Source organism: Manis pentadactyla, chromosome 9 (assembly GCF_030020395.1).
Source record: "Manis pentadactyla isolate mManPen7 chromosome 9, mManPen7.hap1, whole genome shotgun sequence".
Classification (NCBI taxonomy): domain Eukaryota; kingdom Metazoa; phylum Chordata; class Mammalia; order Pholidota; family Manidae; genus Manis; species Manis pentadactyla.
This window is the reverse complement of record NC_080027.1, coordinates 85631387-85651932: the sequence shown is the minus strand read 5'-3', so window position 1 is coordinate 85651932 and position 20546 is coordinate 85631387. Positions and strand designations below refer to the sequence as shown.

The 20546-nt window shown below is 52.9% G+C and overlaps 1 protein-coding gene across 4 annotated transcripts; it reads left to right on the top strand.

Annotated features, from left to right (window-relative positions):
* The first annotated feature begins 1307 nt into the window (after positions 1-1307).
* Positions 1308-19895, top strand: CHST1 (carbohydrate sulfotransferase 1). 4 transcript variants are annotated; one of them, XM_057507621.1, is made up of 4 exons: positions 1308-1726; positions 15758-15859; positions 16509-16662; positions 17780-19895. In XM_057507621.1, exon 4 carries the CDS (start codon positions 17822-17824, stop codon positions 19055-19057), a length of 1236 nt encoding a protein of 411 aa, XP_057363604.1. In that variant the 5' UTR covers positions 1308-1726; positions 15758-15859; positions 16509-16662; positions 17780-17821; the 3' UTR covers positions 19058-19895. The 4 variants fall into 4 exon arrangements, with proteins under 4 accessions (XP_057363604.1, XP_036747743.2, XP_036747744.2 ...); XM_036891848.2 differs by having other exon boundaries at positions 1309-1726; positions 16509-16602; XM_036891849.2 differs by having other exon boundaries at positions 1309-1726; positions 15731-15859; positions 16509-16602.
* Positions 19896-20546: the final 651 nt, after the last annotated feature.

Genomic DNA, 20546 nt, shown 5'->3' with positions numbered 1-20546 from the left:
TGGCTGCATCACTCACACAAAGTCACATTGCAAATACACAGCAGGCTCTGATCCAGGAGCTCCTGTGCCAGCCACTGTGTTACACTGTGGTGTTGGTGGAGGCTTTCAGAACCTAGGCAAGGGAGGCTTTCCCAGGGTGTCTGGATTTCTCAACTCATTCATGGCTCTCCTTCCCCCATCCAGGAGTGATGGAGAGGCTATAACTGGAAATCAGAGATTTGGAGATGGGTAGAGATGGAAGTGGACTGCCTTTCCTGGCCTGAGAAGATAACTGCCTGGTCAGAGCTGAGGAGCCAGAGAGGATCAGCCAGCCTTTCCAGATGATGAAACAGGCCTTCCTGGTGGCCAGCCCTGGCACAGTCAGAGGGGGCAACAGAGCTGGGATTCCCTGTGGTCCTCTCCAGCCCACTGATCACATGGAGTTCTCTGCCTGTTTACCCTGATTCTTCTCCACTCCATTCTGAGAGGGCAGGGGTCTGTTTGTCTTGTCACCAAAGAGTCCCTGGTGCCCCTGCAGTCCTGGCCTGTGGGAAATACTCAGTCAATATTTGTACAAAGAATGAAGGACCGAAGTGCTCAGCCTGCCGGCTGTGCGGGCAAGTCTCCCCTACGGGAGAGCAGCAGATTTCCACCTCAGAGTGCCAGCAGCGTTCTGGTGGGAAGGTGGGTGGGCTGGGTGGAGGACTGGTCTGGAGGCCAGTCTGACAGCAAATCCACTCCCATGTCCTCCTAAGCCACCCCTTGACCCTGTCCAAAAGACATGATTGGAGCAGGGGTAAATGATTCATCTTCACACTTGAGAATAAAGGGTGGGGGAATGGGCTAGGGGTGTGTTGGGGTACTGGCTCCAAAAGGTGGTTGGCTCCCGTTTTGGGTTCTGGACTTCCTTCGCGAGCTGGCTGGGGAAGTGGTAAAGGACAGCTGGGCCCAGGGCCAGTTGGGGGTTCCAGCCGGACTTGGGGGGTGGATGGCTCAGTTGGAGGCCCTCGGTGGGCGCCCTCATCAAGCAATCTCCTTGGGAGGAGGGGGGTGGGAGGGTACAGGAAGAAGTGCCAGTGGGCAGCTTGCGCCCCGCCCGTTGGCCTCCCAAAACCTGGGCTGTGGTTGTGGCTTCTTCCCCTGGGGGCTGGGTGGGGGTTGGCATAGCAGCCAGCCCGCGGGGAGGGTGTCCGGAACGCTCGCGGCTGGGGCCGCGCGGCTGGCGGGAGCCGGAGGGCGGCGCGGGTGGGGTGGGGAAGAGAAGGGGCGGGCGGCAGCTGAGGGGCGGACTGCTTTGGGGGGTGGAGCCCGGACCGCAGCGCTTGCCGCTCGCTTGGAGATACGGCTGCCGCCGCCGCCGCCGCCGCCTCCGCTGTGCCTCGGGACGCAAGGCCGGCGGGCGCTCGGTTAGGCTCCGGCGCCCGGGGCTGCGGCGTTCTGGTCCCGGCCCCTGGCCCGGAGCCCCTGGGGCTCTCGCGCCCAGTCTCCGGTGTCGCGCTCTGCCCGGAGAACCCTCTCCGCTGGCTGAGCCACCCCGAACTCGCGCCCTCGGGCCATGAAGAGGGGCCCGTGAGGGGCGCCCGAAGGCGGTGGAAGAGGAGGGAGGCGGGAGGCCGAGGAGGAGAGCGCGGTAGGCGGAGGATGCCGCCGCGGCTGCCGCCCGCCGGCCCCCGGTGAGCCTGGCTCCAGACCCGAGGATGGAGCCGGCGCTGGGCGCTGTCGCGGCTCCCGGTGCGCCCCCTACCAGGTATCGGCTGGGCCCCGCGGGCCCCAGGGCGGGCGGGAGCGGACCCTCGCCGCAGCAGCCGGGAGGGGCGCGGGCGCGGTGGGAGACGCCCCTCCGCCCGCGGACGGTCGTTGCTGGCGGTGTGGGGCTGGGGGAGGACAGCAGCGTGTTGGGATCCAGAAGGGGCTTCCCGAGCTGGTGGCGAGGACGGCGATTTCCTCGGCTCTCCCCGCCCCCATTCTTGGAGGGCAGCAAACTTGAGACGCGCGGCGGCCCCAAGGCGACCTGCTCGCCTCCGCTGCTGAGCGCACTAGGGGACTGCCCGGGGCTTACAGTCCCACAGCCCGCCTGTCTCGGGGCTGCTGAGGCGCCTGCAGACCCTGAGGTCCTCGCGCTCCCTCCCTCCGCCTCCCGATGCCTGCACCAACTTTCCAAGCCTGGGCTGCACACTGAGAGGCAGGGGGCTGCCCTCTGCTTCCTGCTCTCAGCCCAGCGCCGCTCCCATACCGACCGCTCTGGGATGAGCTGGGCCCCCGTGAGGCCCGGGCGGCCGGATGAATGCAGAGCTCCCCACAAGAAGCCAGAAGCACCCTCCCGCTCTTTTTTGGGTAGGATTCCTGGAGCAGCCCCTCCCAGGCTCCAGGTACCCAATGCTTGCTTTTTACAGTCACAGCCCAGAGTAGCCCTGGCCAGGAAACTAGGGGTTAAAAGATAAGACCTGAGGATCGTCCAAGGGTGGCACCTTGGCCTGATTTGCGATGCCACAGGGCGCCACCTCCCCCCATCGTGGGCCTCCCTTTGCTAGGATTAGGATCCTCACCCCTGGTGCAGGTTTTCTCCCCATGGACTTAAAACACTGCTTTGAAGCAGGAGGCTCCTAAGAAGGCCTGCTGAGGAGTCCAGGTGCCAGAGGATGGGTTTAGACCATTAACGGAGAGGTGAAGGCAGGAGACAGGGAGGTAGATGTCCAGTCAAGGGTAGACATAGAGCCTAGCATCTTTCTCAGAGCTGTTAGGGGCAGGGGACAAAGGAGAACTAGGACTGGGGATAGGAGGTGGGCATCCTGGCTGAGAAGGTAGCTGTTTCAGCAAGCCAAAGGAACCAGTAGGTGTAAGAGGCAAGCAGGTGGGGCCGGAGTAATGCATACCTGCCTTCAGGGGCTGCTCAGTCCCTTTGAGGTGGGGCCAGTTGCCTTACCTGGGCTGGTGGTTCCCAGCCTCCTGTACTCAGCTGATGGGAACACTCACAGGCATCACCATGACCCTGTTTCTTTTTCCAAGTGCTCTCACCCTTATTACTCACACATTGGATTCACCAGGAAGGTACTAAGCTTGCAACCTATTCTCTTCCACTCTCTCCTGGGTCTTCAGGGAACTGCTGGGGAAAGGAGGGGGTGATTTGCCTTTGAGCTTTAGCCCTTTTAGGAGGCAATAAGCCTGGCTCTGCAAACTTTAATTTCCCTACTGCTGTCCCAGAGCAAGGTAGGTAGGTGAGTGGCCCTAGGCTGGGCCAGGGTCTGGGGCAAGTGAGAGGAAGTCTCTCCTAATGATTCCCCCAACCCTGGGAGGGTTTTGGAATCATGGCCCGCCCCCTTCCTGGCACACTTAATACCCAGTCTCCTCATCTCAAAGCAGAAACACATTTCCCTCCTAAAATCCAAATTTCCCTCTTTGCTGAATATTACAATGCTTTTGGCCAGAGGTTTCGTCCGTGGCATCTGAAGTTAAGCTCCTCTTGCAGACAGCTTCCCTCCTCCCTGTCCCCTCAGCCACCTCTGCTGTGGGCAGGCCCCCATTAGGAAGGATGTAGATCCCCATTACCTCCCTGCCTCTTGCCCACCAGGTCCTAGTTCCAGAGCAGGAGTGGTGCTGATGGTGCTGATAATAGGGGTGTCTGTGTGTGTTGGCTGCACACACATTGAGGAGGTGTAGTCTATGCTCCAGTGAGTCTGCAGGGGGGCCCAGATGCCAGGCTGTCACGGGGCAGGGGCAGGCTTGTGTCCCCCTTGCCCACTCCTCTGTCTCCCTCCCTTGCCCACTGTGGGTCTCTCTTTACTTTTCCAACTCACTCAGCATTGGTTCGGGGAGGGAGCATTTGATATTCATAATCTGGTTCAGAGAAGGTCCCAAAGCCCTGAGTCACTGTATGGTTTCCATGGAAACAGACTTGTTCAGAAGACTCAGTGTAGCGCAGCAGTGATGGGGGAGAAGAGAAACATATAGTAAAATCAGGCTCCACAAGTATGGCAGGAGTTGGGCCAACTCCGTTCAAGGGGGGTAGGGAGAGGCTGGGCAAGGCTCTGAGGTCCCTATGGGAAGGGCTGCCTCTCCCCACCCACTGGGTGGCACTTAACATCTCCTGTGACTCTTGGCAGGCTGGTGCTTCTCCCCTAGGCCTTCTGGGTAGGTGCCAAGGTGCTGGGCTACACTGTATGCCTCAGCTTCCACCTCTAAATGGGGAAAATAAAAGCCGCTACCTCATAGGGTTGTTGTGAAGGTCAATGCATTCTTATGAGGAGCACACTCAGAATGGAGCCATAGTAAGCGTGCAATAAGTGTCATAATGATTAATTTGGGGGTTAGAAGACACTCCCCCCATGTGTTCATCTGGATCCACCCACAGTGTCCTGGAAGGTGGTCCTGACATATAGCAAGGCTGGCCTCCTGCTTTAGAAGATCCTCCCCCAGCAGCCCCAGTGCACCCTCAGGAAGTCACCAGCATCCATTTCTTCCTCCCACAGTATTTCTTTAGGTTGCTGAGGGTTCAGCACTGTGCTAGGGAGTCCTGGCTCCTGTTCAGACCTGTCTAGGAGCCTTATGGGAACAAATCCTCCATGTCCAGATGGAAATGGGCAGCTTCCTGCCTCAGACTCCTTGGGATTGAGTCAGAGAGAGGACAGGGGAGGTCTGGGCTCTGAGGACAGAAAGAAGGCAACTTTTCCCTGACCCTGGAGGGGCTGGTTCACCTGGCTGGAGAAGCATCTCCCTCCTGATGATCCACTAAAGAGGGATCAGGAACTCTCCAGAAAGATAATAGACCCTGCCCTCTTCCTCCCCCAAGGTTAGAACCTCTGTTGATGAAGTGTTCTCAGCACACGCTACATGCCTGGACAGGCTGGGCCACCAGCTGATGTGTTACTGCCCAGTTGACTGGGAGAAGCCTGCCCATTGCTGCTTACCCCACAGCACCTGCCTGAGCAGTGTTGGGGCAGCAGCTCAGGGACATCCTGGGTATCAGTGATGGCTCAGCCAGTCTCCCTCGCCAGCTGTTCTCTCCATTGCTGCCCTCCCCTCCCTCTCCCTGGTCTGCAGATAAACCCTCCTCTCCTCCTGTGGGTGGGCTTAGCTCTAAGCCTCCTACGACTCCTATCACTACCAGTTCTCAGAGCTGCAAAGATTCCTGCCTATTGGCTGGCCAGCCCTTCTATTTGGGAGGTGGGAAAAGGTTTGCCTGGTCAGAGTCCAAGCTAGCTGTGGCAGCTCCCAGCTTCATGCTAGCCCCCGGGATGCTCTCCCCTCCCCCTGGCTCTTAGGTAGCCCCAATGCCGCCCAGCCGCCCCCGCCCCCAACTCCACACTCTCAGTTTCCTGCCAAGGTTCTTTGCCCCAGGTCTCTCTGGACCCCTTTGCTGTCCTCACTGGTGTTCACGACACCTTCCAATTTAATATCCTCTGAAAATTTCATTAACAGACTGTTTACTCCCTCTCTCAGGATCATTAATGAAGATGTTAGATAATATCTGACCCAGTGCTGGGTCTTGGCAGCCCTGTCCCCACTCCTAGACTCTGTCCCTCAGTCCCTTTCCTGCCTATGACAAGTACTTAGGGCCAAGTCTGTTTGAATTAATTTTGTAAGATTACTTGAGATGCTGTATCAAATGCTTTGCTAAAAATCAAGATAGATTACCCTGCCTGCATTTCCTTCATCTACCAGTCTTGTAATTCTATCAAGAAAGCTATCAAGTTTGTCAGGCATGATTTGTTCTTTATAAATCCCCATAGTGCTGCATGGGGAACAGAGTTCCTGAGTTTTCTAAATGTTTAGATTCTCTCTTTTTGTTTACTCCTTGATTAGAGCTGGAAGGCTGTGGGCGAGGAATCATTGGAAGAACTCATCTTCTCTGGGATGGGGAACAGGGTGCAGCTCTTCTCTGGATCTCTGCTGGGGGCAGCGAATTGTTTAGCACCCACTGCATCACAGCAGTGTGGTGGGGAATCCAGGCTGGGCACAGGGTTTGGGGCTGGACAGAGGGCCTGGTGCTGTCCCTCAGTGACTCTGCAGGCAGATGAAGATGCTAGACAAATCTGATGCCAGCCTTCTGAAGGTATCATTGAGTGATTGCCTTGTACCAGGATCTATGCTAAGAACATCATGTACGAGATCTCATTTAAGCCTCTCACCTGCCCTGGGAGGTGGGTGTGATCTCCCCTCCCCTGGTACCAGGGCCTCAGAGAGGATAAGGCTGCTCAGGACCCATGGTCTGGGTCTCATGCTCTGCTATGCTGCTCCTAACCACTTAGGGTGTAAATATGGGGTCAGGAGGGCTAATGGGGTGGTTCAGACTGAGTGCCTTAGGAGGTCACAGGGGCAAGGAAGGGAAGCCTTCAGGGAGATCCTTGGAGAGGTAAGGACCTCACTTCATATGAAGCTCATACACAATGCCCCATAGCCTGAATCCAGTTCCTTACCCTGCAACTTCTGAGCTGTGGGTACAGTTTGACCTCTGTGAGCCATGGGCCTTCTTCATGACATGGCTTCTGCTCTAGTCCTTCCATGCAGGCTTGTGGAGAGGACCAAACTAGGTGGTGCATGAGAGGTTCCTAACGCAGTACTAGGCCCTCCCTGAGCAGCTGCTGTCATCTAATGGAGGTCCCTTTGAGGTAGGGGCAGAGAGATTGAGGTCATGTTACCAACGGGTGACTCTTCCTAAGGCTTCGCATCCAGGAGACAGAGTGGTGACAGGTTGAGCCATGTTGGCTTCCTGGCATAGGGTCATCCTTGCAGCCAGCTGTGGGCTGGTAGTAAGTTCTGGGCTAAGGGAGCAGAGGCCTTATCCTGGCCTTAAGCCCAAATCTTACGCCCTATTCTAGACCATTTCAGGCCAGGTAGTAATAAAGATATTCTTTGGTATCTTCTGTGGTGCACAGGGTTTAGGTATTCCTGGGCTTCTTGTCCATGAAACCACCCATACCTTCCTCTACTTGATTAGCCAGACCTGGAGCCCAGAGTGGAAAGCAGAATGTGTTATGGCTGCTGACCATCAGGTGCAATACTGCATCAAACATGTCCACACCTGTTGTTTCTTCTAATCTTTGTGGTAATTTTCCTTTTTGCTATTCAGCTGGGGAGGGAGAATCCCTTGGATATGGTGAGATGGCACAGACCCATGTGTTGAGCCAGGGCACTAGGAAGGAAGGGCCATAGGTAGCTCCCATCCCTCCTTCTGATGGCCCATGGACCTGATCCTTAAAGATGGTCATTTGGTGTTCATTGGATGAGACCACATCTGGGTTGGGGTGAATGTCGAGGTCGAGTTTGGCACCAGTGTGTACTGGGACCCTGGTGGCCACCCTAACCCTGGCACTCATGCCCTTCTGTCTAGTCTCCAGGTTCTGGGTGAAGCTCTTGTTCTTGGGTGTGGCCTAGCTTAAGCTAGGGCTTAAGCTTCATGGTTAAGGCCAGGGTTTGGGGGTCTGTGGAACTGAGCTTGAATCCTGGACAACTAGCTGTGCATGCTTATACAAGTTCCCTCACTTGGCTGAGCCTCACTGCTCCTCACCTGTGAAAGATGGCAGCAGTACTTGCAATAAGGACCTATTCGGTGGGAGCCAGGACTGTGGTCATTACTGCGTATCCACTCCTGGAGTCCCTCCACCCTGTGTTATAACCCCAAGGCTCAGGAGAGCTTTCCTCATGCCCTTCCTTCATTCCCTAGGGCCAGCTGGGCCCTGAGACTGGAGACTTGGAATCTGGGGACAGATGGCTCCCCTCCTGGCCCCTCTGTGGCAGCTTGTCTGTGCTTCAGCTCCTGTTGGCAGTTTCTCACCCTCAAAGCAGGGAGGATGGGCCCTAGCCCCGTATCTGGGGGTGGGGCCTCAGTACTATTCCAGCTCTGGCTGTGGCTGCTGGGGATAGGAGGAGGGACAGGAAACCAGGGCCCTTCCTTCCAGCCCAGCATTGGGGCAGAAGGGTCCCGCCTACTGCAGGCCTGGCTGTTGTAGGACTGGCCTGGGGAAACTGAGCCCTTCTGACCCATCTCTCCCCATCAAGGAGCTGGGCACACTGAGGCCTTGTGCCAGCAGTCAGTCACTCTCCCCACAGCTGGGGAAGACTTTCCTCAGGCTACACTGGGATGCTGCTGATGGGCTGGGCCCACAGAAGGCCTGTGAGGTAGTCTGCAGCACCAACAGCAAGGGTCTTCAACCACACAGTCTGTGGCATCTGTTTTAATCTCCTTAAACATTTCCAGTCCCCTATTGCCTTTGTGTAGGTTCGTGCGCTCCCTAAAAATCAGACTCATGGTTCCTGCCTAAGGAGTACTGCCTCTGTGCCCAGCACTGTGCTAAGCTCTTGGCATTCATTGGCTTTTTGTCTCACAACCCAGATATTTGAAAGATTCTGTGATTGTCTTTCCCATGTCATAAATAAAGACAACTGAGGCCTATGGGGATTAAATGTCTTGCTCAAGGTCTCATAGCCAAAAGCCACAGCAGTGGGATTCAAATGCAGGCCTGTCTGGCCCCACAGCTGGGGGGTCCAACCACCACCTAGCCTGCCTCCTCACACACTGTGGATAACTTCTCAAGGAGGCTTGAGACTCTGATGGGTGCCCGCAGGGTCATCACTTGTGGATATTGGAGTGACCTGCTCTGGAGACACCAGAGCTTATAAGATGCAGCCAAGCACCGCTGCTGATAGAGAAAAGTCAGTGGACAGTCATTCTCTGGGTGCTTGTCTCCAAAGACATGATTGTGAGAACTCCCACTGGAGGTACCTGAAGGATATACTGGTCCTGCATGTGTGGACTGTGGATAGGCCATGGGGCCCAGGGACTCTAGAGACTGTACAAACAGTGTTTCAAGTCAAGGGGGCCTGACCCCAAAGATGAGCACTGGGCCTCCAATCTCCCCTGGACTGACCCAGACCACATCTGACTCTGGACCCCATCAGATTACTGTCCCTGCCTAAAGTATGTGCTGGCATACTGCTTATCTTGAAGGATATTCTAGAACACAGTCCCATGAAACTTGTCCTTGGGCTTATTAGGTCTTGAGGACGGCAGTACATGCCCAGGGCTCTCAAGACCTCTCAGGAGAAATCTTATGCTGGATTCAATATCAGAAATATTTGGGTATCTCTTTAGCAGAAGTTTTAACTTCATCTCACGGATGCTATGAAACATGTAAATGAAGTATTTCCTTTTTCTCATTGGCTGCCAGGTAGCTCTGACCCATATTTATAGCTCAGAAGTGGCTTGGCTCTTACACATTGACTTGGCTTCTAGTTCTCTGAGACTTTCATACCTTTGTTTTCCCCTTGCCTCATTTTCATCATCTCATTTTCCTTAGGAAGAAAAAAAAATGCTGTTTTATGTTTTAGTCTTACCTAAACAAACATCTTTGGTAGATGAGCACTGGCTACCACAGACACAGGGATTAAGCATTTCCTTTCTGCAGTCTCCATCCAGAGGCCTGTTTGCCAACTCCTCCCTCCATGTCCAGTCCCCACTGCCAGTTCTTGGGGCCCCAGAGCCTTAGGGCCCCTCCATACTTGCTCCTGAATCTGCTCAGAAATACAATGTTCAGGTTCTTCTTTTCTCTTCTCCCTATCTTCCAAGGGCTTCATAAACTGTTTTTAGGGAGGAAAAGCTGGGAGGAGTCATGTCTTAAACTCAGGTCTCTGCTGCTCCCTAGGTCCTGCGAAGTCTCCCTCTTTTTCAGCTCCTGCCCTGTCTTGGCAGCCCCAGCTGGCTGTCCTTAGTGGCCCAATTCTGGCAGAAAGGTAGTGACTTTGGCCTTGGTTCCTTGGAAATGGGGGAGGGGAGAGCTGGCTGGCAGTGCCTTGGGGATGGAGCTGGTGGCACAGTGAGTTGCATGGCTGATTTTCAGTGCCCCACCTGGTCATCAGTCACCCCTCCAGGTCTTGCGTGTGCTGGCTTCTCCCTACCCCTGGAAGTTAAAACACTCAAACGGAACCAAAAGGCTCCAAGTACAAACTGTGTCTTCGTCCTACCTGTCTCCTAGCATTTCCCACTGGGGCATCCAGTTACTGGTCCAGTAAAGTTCTTTTGGTGGTGCTTTATGCATGTATACAAACACAGACACACACACACACACACACACACACACACACACACACACACACACACCATCTTTTCAGAAATGAGAAACGGTGGCATACTGTTGCACATGTGTTTTCTGGCCCTAGTTTTTTTTTTTTTTTGAGAGGGCATCTCTCATATTTATTGATCAAATGGTTGTTAACAGTTAACAACAATAAAATTCTGTACAGGGGACTCAATGCACAATCATTAATCTACCCCAAGCCTAATTCTCGTCAGTCTCCGATCTTCTGAAGCACAACGAACAAGTTCTTACATGGTGAGCAGTACAAGGGCAGTCATCACAGAAACTTTCAGTTTTGATCACACATTATGAACTACAAACAATCAGGTCAGATATGAATATTCGTTTGATTTTTATACTTGATTTATATGTGCATCCCACATTTCTCCCTTATTATTATTATTTTTAATAAAATGCTGAAGTGGTAGGTAGATGCAAGATAAAGGTAGAAAACATAGTTTAGTGCTGTAAGAAAGCAAATGTAGATGATCAGGTGGGTGCCTATAGGCTAAGTATTAATCCAAGCTAGACAAGGGCAACAAAACATCCACGGATGCAGAAGATTTCTCTCAAAACAGGGGGGGTGAGGTTCTAAGCCTCACCTCTGTTGATCCCCAATTTCTCACCTGATGGCCCCCCTGCGACTGTGCCTGTCTTAGGTTGTTCCTCCCTTGAGGAATCTTACCCATCTCTGGCTAACCAGTCATCTTCCGGTGGCCCTAGTTTTTTTTTCTTAATAAAGTAAAAATCTTGGAGGATGGCACTACATCAGTATATACACACTTGTGGCACCTTCTCCACTATGGTCTGTCGAAAAGAAAATCCTAGGGGAGGGGAGAATGCTACTGATGAAGGAGTTAAACCTCTAGAAAGACAAGGGGCACTGATGGGTGGGCTTTTGGAGGTCTGGGAACCTTATAATTGTGGGATCTTTCTGGGAAGGAGGATTGTGTCTCTCTAAGGGGTGTGTGGCCCAGAAAAGGCAGAGTCGCAGCTCTGGGGGCATGCGATTTCATGGAGCGGGAGATGAGGAGTAACTTGGCAGAGGGCAGAGTTCCCAGTTCTTGGGGCAGCCACGGATCAGGCTGAGGGGGTGGGGCAGAGTTGGTCCTGTTATTAGAAGATGACTGGGGCTTTCCCACTCCCAAAGGAAGATCCCTGCCTGCAATGTTACCCTGCCTGCAATGTTAGGGTAGCCCTGACTCTGAAATAGTGTAGGGGGCCTCTCTGGGATCAGAGAACCCCAGTGGTCATAGCTGGGAGGCCCTTAGAATTGCTGGATCTATGGAAAAACTGAGGCATAGGGAGGCCAGGGGTGAGTCCAAGGTCACCTAGCCAAGGAAAGCAGTGGCTGTGGGTTCTCTCTGACTGACATTCCATTCAGTGCTCCTTCCCTTGCCAGAGGGGAATGAGACCAGGGAGGAGAGGCCCTCGGGTTAAGTAAGGCTGCCTGTTGCTGCTTGTCTCTTGGTGTGTGGGTGGGGAAGAGGAGGTGCACAGAGCAGAGGCTGAAGCTCGGGTGTGGGTGTCATCATTGCACCTCACTGCATCCTACGTCATCACCTCCCGCTGGCTGCATCCTCACAGCAGGCTGCAGGCAACCTGACAGAATTCTGAACACAGCACAGATGCAGCTAGGAGACTGCACTACAGAGTGTGGTCACTAGAGGGCAGCAGCAGAGCCACTGCGGAGACTCAGCATAAGGTTCCCAGGCTGGGAGCGGAGCTGAGGGAATGCTCCCGGGGGCCGAGGTCTGCCTGGCAGGGGTCTGGCACTGCAGTCAGGGAGAGTGTCTACCTCACTTTCAGAGTCAGTGATGGTTTTTCTGAGGTGCTTCCCCAAGACAAAAAGCAAACCAGACATTTAGTGATGATAATAGTAACATGTTTTGAATGCTTACTCTATGCCAGACACTGTATTAATTAGTTCTCACAACAGCCCTATTAAAAGTATCCCCATTTTTCAGGTGAAGAAATAGAGACCCAGAGAGATTAAGAAATCTGGCCATCAGTGGGGCTGGTCATATTCTATGCCTGGGCACTGACTACATGCTTTAAGTCCTTCCATTCTTACCACCACTCCTATGGTTATACCTACCTTATGGGTGGGCAAATTGAGACTCAGAGACAGCAGGAATGTTTGCATGGGAGATGCACTTGCTGTATGACATCCAGGCAAAGGCTGGAGCTCTTAGCTCCGAATTAATAGTCCTACAGCATAGAGGTGTTTTCCACTCCCACCCTGTGCCCTAATCTGGTGGCCGACACTGAAATCTGAGTTTTCTGCTGGGAATGGGGTTGGCCAACTACCCTGCCGTCCATGAGAAGTTATAGATTCTGGGCTCCTGTCCAGGGTTTTCCATAATTTTGACTAACCAGAGGTGGAGGCAGGCAATACCAGAGGCTTCTCAAAGCCCAGGGAGGGGCCGTGGGGATTACAGTCTGGCTTGGAGGACAAGGTCATTGCAGAGTCTTTGCAGTGGCCAAAATTCCCCTGGGAACAGAGGGACCTGGCTCTGGGGCTTGTGGTTTCCAGGGCAGATGCCTCTAGCATATCAAGGACGCTTGACCAGCCCCAAGCTGGGCTTTGCCAGGTTGGCAGGAGAATGGGGGCATTTCTAGGAGGGTCTGACTTTTGCCATCTCTCTGTTCTCATGCCCTGGCTTTGCCCTCCCTGGAGTCAGTGGGAGAACCTGTGACTGAGGCTTCAAACACAGTCTCTCCTTGGTGTTAGGGCTGCATCTTGTAGACCTGAGTCCCACATTCTGAGGGATTTATAACATCAAGATGCCTCAGTTACTTCTGATTTATTAGCAAAAGCAACAGCTTCCAAGCCTGGTCATAAGTTTCTTGGGTAGCCATGGGAAGGGGAAGTTGGGGTAAAAAACTTAAACAGCACTCACCTTGAAAGATGCTCCTATTTAAAGAAAACTGCATGAATTCTGGTTTTGGAGCCAGAATTCTAGAGTTAAGTCTCTTTAAGGTTGCTGTTTCCTATCTTGGGGGTTGAAGGTAGTGGGTTAGGGGTGGATCGGGGAGGAGGGTCTGAGTGTGGGCTCCCAAGCATCCTGCCTGGGCTGGAATCCTGGCTTTACCCCTTACCAGGCATGTGAGCTTGGGGAAATTATCTAGCCTTGCAAAGCCTGAGCTTTCTCATCTGTAAAATGGGGATATGAGAGTATCAAACTCACAGGTTGGTGTGAGGTAAGAGCTGCTAATGCCTGTGAAGGGAGCAAATGCCTGGGAAACATTGTGAATGACAATAAATGCTTCCTTTCCTTTGTATTTTTTTTCCCTGTACTTCCTAGAGTGGTGCCTGGCTCATGCTGGAAATCTGACATATGTTTGTGAAATACACACGTACAAAGCAAGTATATTTGAATGAAATGACATTGTAACTGAAGACGGACCCCTAAGTAACTTAAAAATTTACCTAGTGCTGCTATTGATGGTATTCCCTACCAGCCTTTTTAAAAAAAATTTTGGTATCATTAATCTACAATTACATAAGGGATATTACGTTTACTAGGCTCCCCCCTTCACCCAGTCCTCCCCACAAACCCCATTACAGACACTGTCCATCAGCATAGTAAGATGCTGTAAAATCACTACTTGTCTTCTCTGTGTTGCACAGCCCTCCCCGTGCACCCCCCACCAACATTATACATGCTAATGGTAATGCTCCCTTTCTTTTTCCCCACCCTTATCCCTCCCTTCCCACCCATCCTCCCCAGTCCCTTTCCTTTGGTAACTGTTAGTCCATTCTTGGGTTCTGTGATTCTGCTGCTGTTTTGTTTCTTCAGTTTTTCTTTGTTCTTATACTCCACATATGAGTGAAATCATTTGGTACTTGTCTTTGTCTGCCTGGCTTATTTCACTGAACATAATACCCTCTAGCTCCATCCATGTTGTTGCAAATGGTAGGATTTGTTTTCTTCTTATGGCTGAGTAATATTCCATTGTGTATATGTACCACATCTTCTTTATCCATTCATCTACTGATGGACACTTAGGTTGCTTCCATTTCTTGGCTATTGTAAATAGCGCTGTGATAAACATAGGGGTGCATCTGTCTTTTTCAAATTGGGCTGCTGCATTCTTAGGGTAAATTCCTAGAAGTGGAATTCCTGGGTCAAATGGTATTTCTATTTTGAGCTTTTTGAGGAACCTCCATACTGCTTTCCACAATGGTTGAACTAGTTTACATCCCCACCAGCAGTATAGGAGGGTTCCCTTTTCTCCACAACCTTGCCAACATTTGTTGTTGTTTGTCTTTTGGATGATGGTGATCCTTACTGGTGTGAGGTGATATCTCATTGTGGTTTTAATTTGCATTTCTCTGATGACTAGCGATGTGGAGCATCTTTTCATGTGTCTGTTGGCGATCTGAATTTCTTTGGAGAACTGTCTGTTCAGCTCCTCTGCCCATTTTTTTATTGGATTATTTGCTTTTTGTTTGTTGACCCTACCGTTCTTTAAAGGGCTTCACATTTATCTTGGGCACTAAGGCAGGGTGAGCCTGCACTTTGCAGTCAAAATTAAGGCCAAGTCTGTTCTCTCTGGGCCCCTCTTTCAACCCTTTTGATGGAGACAGCGTTCTCTGCTGCCTCAGGGTAAGGCAGAGGTGGAATGGGTTGTGGTCAGGACTGTGGTTTTTCTCTGATCACAATGGAGGTTTCCAAGAATCTAGACTGTGCCCTTCCCCTATTTACTGCCACCTAGTGGTAGGGTACTGCTTCCTATTGGTACTAAGTAGTTTCATACCTAAATCAGGACTTCTAGGCTCTGAAGCCTTGGTTGGCCCATTGCAGTCTCAGCCCAGCCTCTGTACCCCTCCCCAAGGCAAGCAAAATGCTTCAGTTCTGTTTCTTCTCCACTAAGCTGATGTTGAAGGGGCCAGAGCACTGGCCTGAGCTGACCCACAGGGATTCAAGTTTCTGCTATTTCTTATTTGTTCACGCACATTTGCATAGTTTATGAGCCTCAGTTTCTCCATCTAAATAATGGGAGTGAGGACCCTGACCTCCCAGAGAGGATAATAAGGAATAACATGGTGTGGAGGGTTGGGTGATCTGAGCCAGGCAGCACTACAACTTTGGGAAATGAGGACCCACCCATCTGCCCCTCAAAGAAGTCATGCCAACTAGCAGGATGTGGGAAGAGTATTCACCAAACACGTGAGTTCACTCCCTCAGCCATGAGTCAGTAGATCAATAAGACAGATGGCAAAGGGAAGGAATGTTCTAAGTCTCAGAAATTGTCTGTCTGTCCCCTTCTAATGCATGGTCCCTCTCACATCGATTCACAAATGGGCTGACCTGTTAATCACATGCATGTTAGAAAGCCAAGTACATGTAAGCTGGAGGGACAGAAGTCAAATCTCCTTAGAGAGAGAGAGTATGGGATCTGGAGAACCTGCTAGATGTGGGTTAAGCCAGGCACGTGAGTTTGGGCAGGTTACTCCACCTCTCCATGCCTCAGCTTTCTCACCTGTGAAGTGGAGCTCATACTGGCTTCCATATAAAGTTCTTGTGAGGAATAAGTGAGCAGGTAAAGGGCTTGGCACTTAGGAAGCACCCAATAAATCTAACCAAAATAATGCTACAATCTTGTTGTTTTAACTTAGAATCTGCCCAAAGCATCAAGGTTAGGAATGCTCCCTGGCCCACTTTGACTTTGAGTTTCAGGTAGCATTCTCCTCTCTCCAGTGTGGCTGGAAGAAGAGCTGCCTTTCCTGGCTGTCCTTTCCTTGTGGACATCAGCATCTGGGCTGCATCAACTGAGTTGCCATTTCTACCTGGAGATCTGGGGTGAGCCCCCTGCCCTTGCTGACTTTCAGTAAAGCCACTCCTGGGGAATCAGTGAACAAGTTGAATTTTGAAGCGTAGGACTGTTCTGTTGATTTAAAATGCAGAACCAATGAGAGCTGTGTTCTGGCCCAATTTTCTTTAATACTCCGTTTTTTGGGCCAAATTGCTGGGTGCTAAACACTGTGTCTTGTTGGGTCATTCTGGTCACCAGAGCTGAACAGAGGTAGCCAGGTCTGGGGGTGTTTGTGGGCAGTGGATTTCTTTGCAGCTCCCATGGGTGATTGGTATGGCACCCTTAGGGTCATTGCCCGTGTTGTACCAACTCTTGGTCAGCTAGGCATGCAGGCTTGCCAGCAACTGGTCCCCTGTGTCCTGGTGTGAGCAGAGGGACTGTGATTGGCTAGGAGGGTATTGCCAGGGATGGGTGGAGGGGGTGGGGTGTCCTGGAGGACTTGGAGAACCAGGCCCAAGGGATAAGAGATGCACTGGATTATTTGGAGCCCTTCGGTGATAGAGCTGACAGGGCCCTTACCACCCAGGCATGGGGGAAGACTGTGGGGCACAGGACTCGGGAAAGAAGGGGTTAGAAGGGAGGTGCTAGGAGCCCAACTCAACCCTCAGAACCCCTCCCCTCCCTGTCTCCCTGCAGTTTGCCAGCCAAAGGGCTGCCACACAGGGGAACTGCTGGCTAGGCAGGAGACTTGGCAGCTGCGGATTCCCCAGCTTGGAGCAGCCCCTCTTTGGTGAGTGGAGTCCTCCTTACATTTGCTCTTGGAGCAGCCCCAGCCCTCCCCCAGGGCCTGGTAGGTTATCTAGCCTCTCCTGAAGGCAAATTCAAATGCTCATATTGGCTCCTTGCCCTGGACCCTTGGCACAGCCTTTACTCTCCCTGCTTTCCTAGACCCTCCTCGTCCCCCATGCCTTCTTCATTCCTTGAGGTGCCTCTTCTGTTCTACCCCTTCTACTTCTCTCTGTCCTGCCTGGTTCTCTGGGGCTATTGCTGGGTCACAGGGGGGTCCTTGAGCTTACCCTTTGGTGGAAGGGGCTGAGAGCCTAAGGGTGAAGGCTGGGGTGGGGGGCCTCGAGAAGCCAGTCCACTCTGCTGTCAGTGGAGGTCATCTGCCCCATGCCTGGACCCCTCCCCCAGTGGCCAGGAGCAAGCCTTGGTGTGTGCTGGGTTTGCTTCTCAGCAGCCCCTGACTCTATCTCTGTTCCAAGCCGGTTGAGTCTTACTGACCCTGGAGTCCAAATCTGGAGTAAGCTGATCACCTGCATCCATAATTTGGAGGGGACACCTGACACAGCTGTCCACCTTTCCCAGCCTAGCAGGCATGAGTGAACCAGGCTTGCAGCCCACCACTGTATGCAGGGTGCCTTTCTGCATGGGGGCTTGGATAGGAAGGAGGCATCTGATATGGACTCTTCTTCCTGGGGGTGGGCAGGGGAATGGAGGAAAGACCACCACCTGGGGAGCTGACTGCAGCTCATGGGGGTGGAAGAAGATGCAGGTGTGCTCAGGAGATTCCAGTAGGGGTGATAGGCAGTAGCAGGGGAATGGCTGGAGGCAGGAACTTGTGTTCCTGCAGTGTGGGAGCTGGGGAGTTGGGCTCTTACACAGTAGGGCCTCAGTAAGGAATTCAGAACTCATGACTGGAGGACCCTGCAGTATGCTGTAGGTTAAACCCAGGGTTTGGGGAATCTGTTCAGTCCCAGATGGTCCCAGGAGTCCCCAGAGCATGTAAAGTCTAGTACAGAAGCTGCCTAGGCCTTAGGTACAGGTGTGAGCATTCGACAGGAAGCCGGAGGGACTTCTCTGGGCTCCCTGGAGACCAGATCTTATAAGGCAGCAAACCAGTGCCCCTGGCCATGTGAGGCACTCACACCTGGCTGCCCCTAACTGTTGCCCAACTTTGCCTGCAGACCTCGCATGGTGGAGAAGCAGGCCCATGAAGGTGCCCAGCCATGCAATGTTCCTGGAAGGCAGTGCTCCTCCTTGCCCTGGCCTCCATCGCCATCCAGTACACCGCCATCCGCACCTTCACTGCCAAGTCCTTCCACACCTGCCCCGGGCTGGCTGAGGCAGGCCTGGCTGAGCGGTTGTGCGAGGAGAGCCCTACCTTCGCCTATAACCTCTCCCGTAAGACCCACATCCTCATCCTGGCCACCACACGCAGCGGTTCCTCCTTTGTGGGCCAGCTCTTCAACCAGCACCTGGACGTCTTCTACTTGTTTGAGCCCCTCTACCACGTCCAGAACACACTCATCCCCCGTTTCACCCAGGGCAAGAGCCCTGCAGACCGGCGGGTCATGCTGGGTGCCAGCCGCGACCTCCTGAGGAGCCTCTATGACTGTGACCTCTATTTCCTGGAGAACTACATCAAGCCACCGCCTGTCAACCACACCACAGACAGGTTATTCCGCCGTGGAGCCAGCAGGGTGCTGTGCTCCCGCCCTGTGTGCGACTCCCCAGGCTCCGCTGACTTGGTGCTGGAGGAGGGGGACTGCGTGCGCAAATGTGGCCTGCTGAACCTGACGGTGGCCGCTGAGGCCTGTCGTGAGCGCAGCCACGTGGCCATCAAGACTGTGCGGGTGCCAGAGGTTAATGACTTGCGGGCCCTGGTTGAAGACCCTCGGTTAAACCTCAAGGTCATCCAGCTAGTCCGAGACCCACGTGGCATTCTGGCTTCCCGCAGCGAGACCTTCCGAGACACATACCGGCTCTGGCGGCTCTGGTACGGCACTGGGCGGAAACCTTACAACCTGGACGTGACGCAGCTGACCACAGTGTGCGAGGACTTCTCCAACTCTGTGTCCACCGGCCTCATGCGGCCCCCGTGGCTCAAGGGCAAGTACATGCTGGTGCGCTATGAGGACTTGGCCCGGAACCCCATGAAGAAGACCGAGGAGATCTACGGTTTCCTGGGTATCCCCTTGGACAGCCATGTGGCCCGCTGGATCCAGAATAACACACGGGGTGACCCCACCTTGGGCAAGCACAAATACGGGACCGTGCGAAACTCGGCGGCCACCGCCGAGAAGTGGCGCTTCCGCCTCTCCTATGACATTGTGGCCTTCGCCCAGAACACCTGTCAGCGGGTGCTGGCGCAGCTGGGCTACAAGATGGCCACCTCGGAGGAGGAGCTCAAGAACCCCTCCGTCAGTCTGGTGGAGGAGCGGGACTTCCGTCCTTTCTCGTGACAAGGGCTCCGTGGTTGGCGGTGAGGGGCATTAGTGTCGGTTTTGATAAAATGGACCATTTTTAACTGTTGCCTTATTTCCCCCTCCCTTCACCCTGTCTGTGTGTCCTTCCTCCTCCCTGCCTATCACCACTTCCTTCTGCCTCTTTTTGTCTCTGAAATTTGCACTATGTCTTGGACAGGAATCACTGGGGCAGAGGGGCCGCAAGTGGGGTACACCCCCACCCCATCCCATTCAGACACACGGATGTTGGGTCTCTGGGTGGATGGTGACTATGTTTACAAGCACCACACTCACACGTTCACACACACATGCACACACACAAGGCACCCTGAGGAGAGATACCCCAAACCACACTTCTTAAGCTTTTCTGATGGGTGAGTGGTCAGGGTATGGTAGTTTTTGCACTGTCTCCCTTCTACAAGGTAAGAGGTTAAAAGCAAAAAGGCCACCTCTCTAATTTACGAATGGTGTCTATTCCTCCCAATCCTGCTTCCCATCCCCAGTGCCCACCACCCCTCTTGGAGCAGAGAAACTGCCCCCTCTTGCCCACCCTTGCCTGTCTGTGAGCAGGTTTTTACTGTGAGGTGAATGTGGACCATGTTTATTTCTTGCAGTCTGTGGCAATGCTGTCTGTTTGTCTGAGTCTTGTGGCTGCCCCTGGACCAGTGATGGCTGATAAATCTTATGGGTTTCTGAATGAACTTGGGGTCCATCTGTGATATTTCTTTGTGCCAAAAAGAAGAAGAGTGGATCAGTTTGCTAAATGAACATTGAAATGCTTTATCTATGTTTTCTGTAAATAAAAGCGTGCAATAATATCTGGGTGTGATTGTGGGACATTCTGAATGGGTGAGGGTAGGCCTCAGTCGGGGCTTGGTTTCTCACCTTTGGGGGGAAGAGAGAGAAGGAGATGGAGGTGGAGGTGGGGCTTCAGTAATCAGTCTCTGGCTTTCAGAATATATGCCATCGTTCTCACCCTCAACACAGAGTTCAATGGTACATTTCCATTTAGTCAGTTGAGACCTGGCACCTTATAGCCAGGGGGTGATCAAAATATTCATCAAGTGGTGTCACTTGCTGAATTGATGTCCAGAGGTCAGGAGTCTTGGGGCCAGGATAGCTGGGGAGGGGGTATATGTTGGGGATGGGGTGGCTCAGGGCAGTGGCCGCTCATTAACTGGCCTGGAAGTATTTCAGTAGTTTACCATCTAGCACAGGTGTACTGTTGCTTACACTGGTGGAATATCAGCTGTGCTTACTTCCCTGGCCATTGGGCAGCTTCTTCCAAACAACTTCTCTAGTTATTGTTTCAAGAAGAGAGCTGGTTTCTGGGGTGGAAGTCCTGGGACAGTGACAGGCCTAGGGGTTAGGCAGCCCCAGAGGTCCTGGGATCCTGAGGAAACTGTCCGGGGTTCCTGAGGAAACTCTGTCCTGGGCTAAGTCAGGGGAATACAGATTCAGCAGGTATAGCAAGTACCTTAGATAA

Excerpts from the sequence above, each read along its gene's own strand:
- CHST1 (XM_057507621.1), top strand. The coding sequence starts at position 17,822 with ATGCAATGTTCCTGGAAGGCAGTGCTCCTCCTTGCCCTGGCCTCCATC.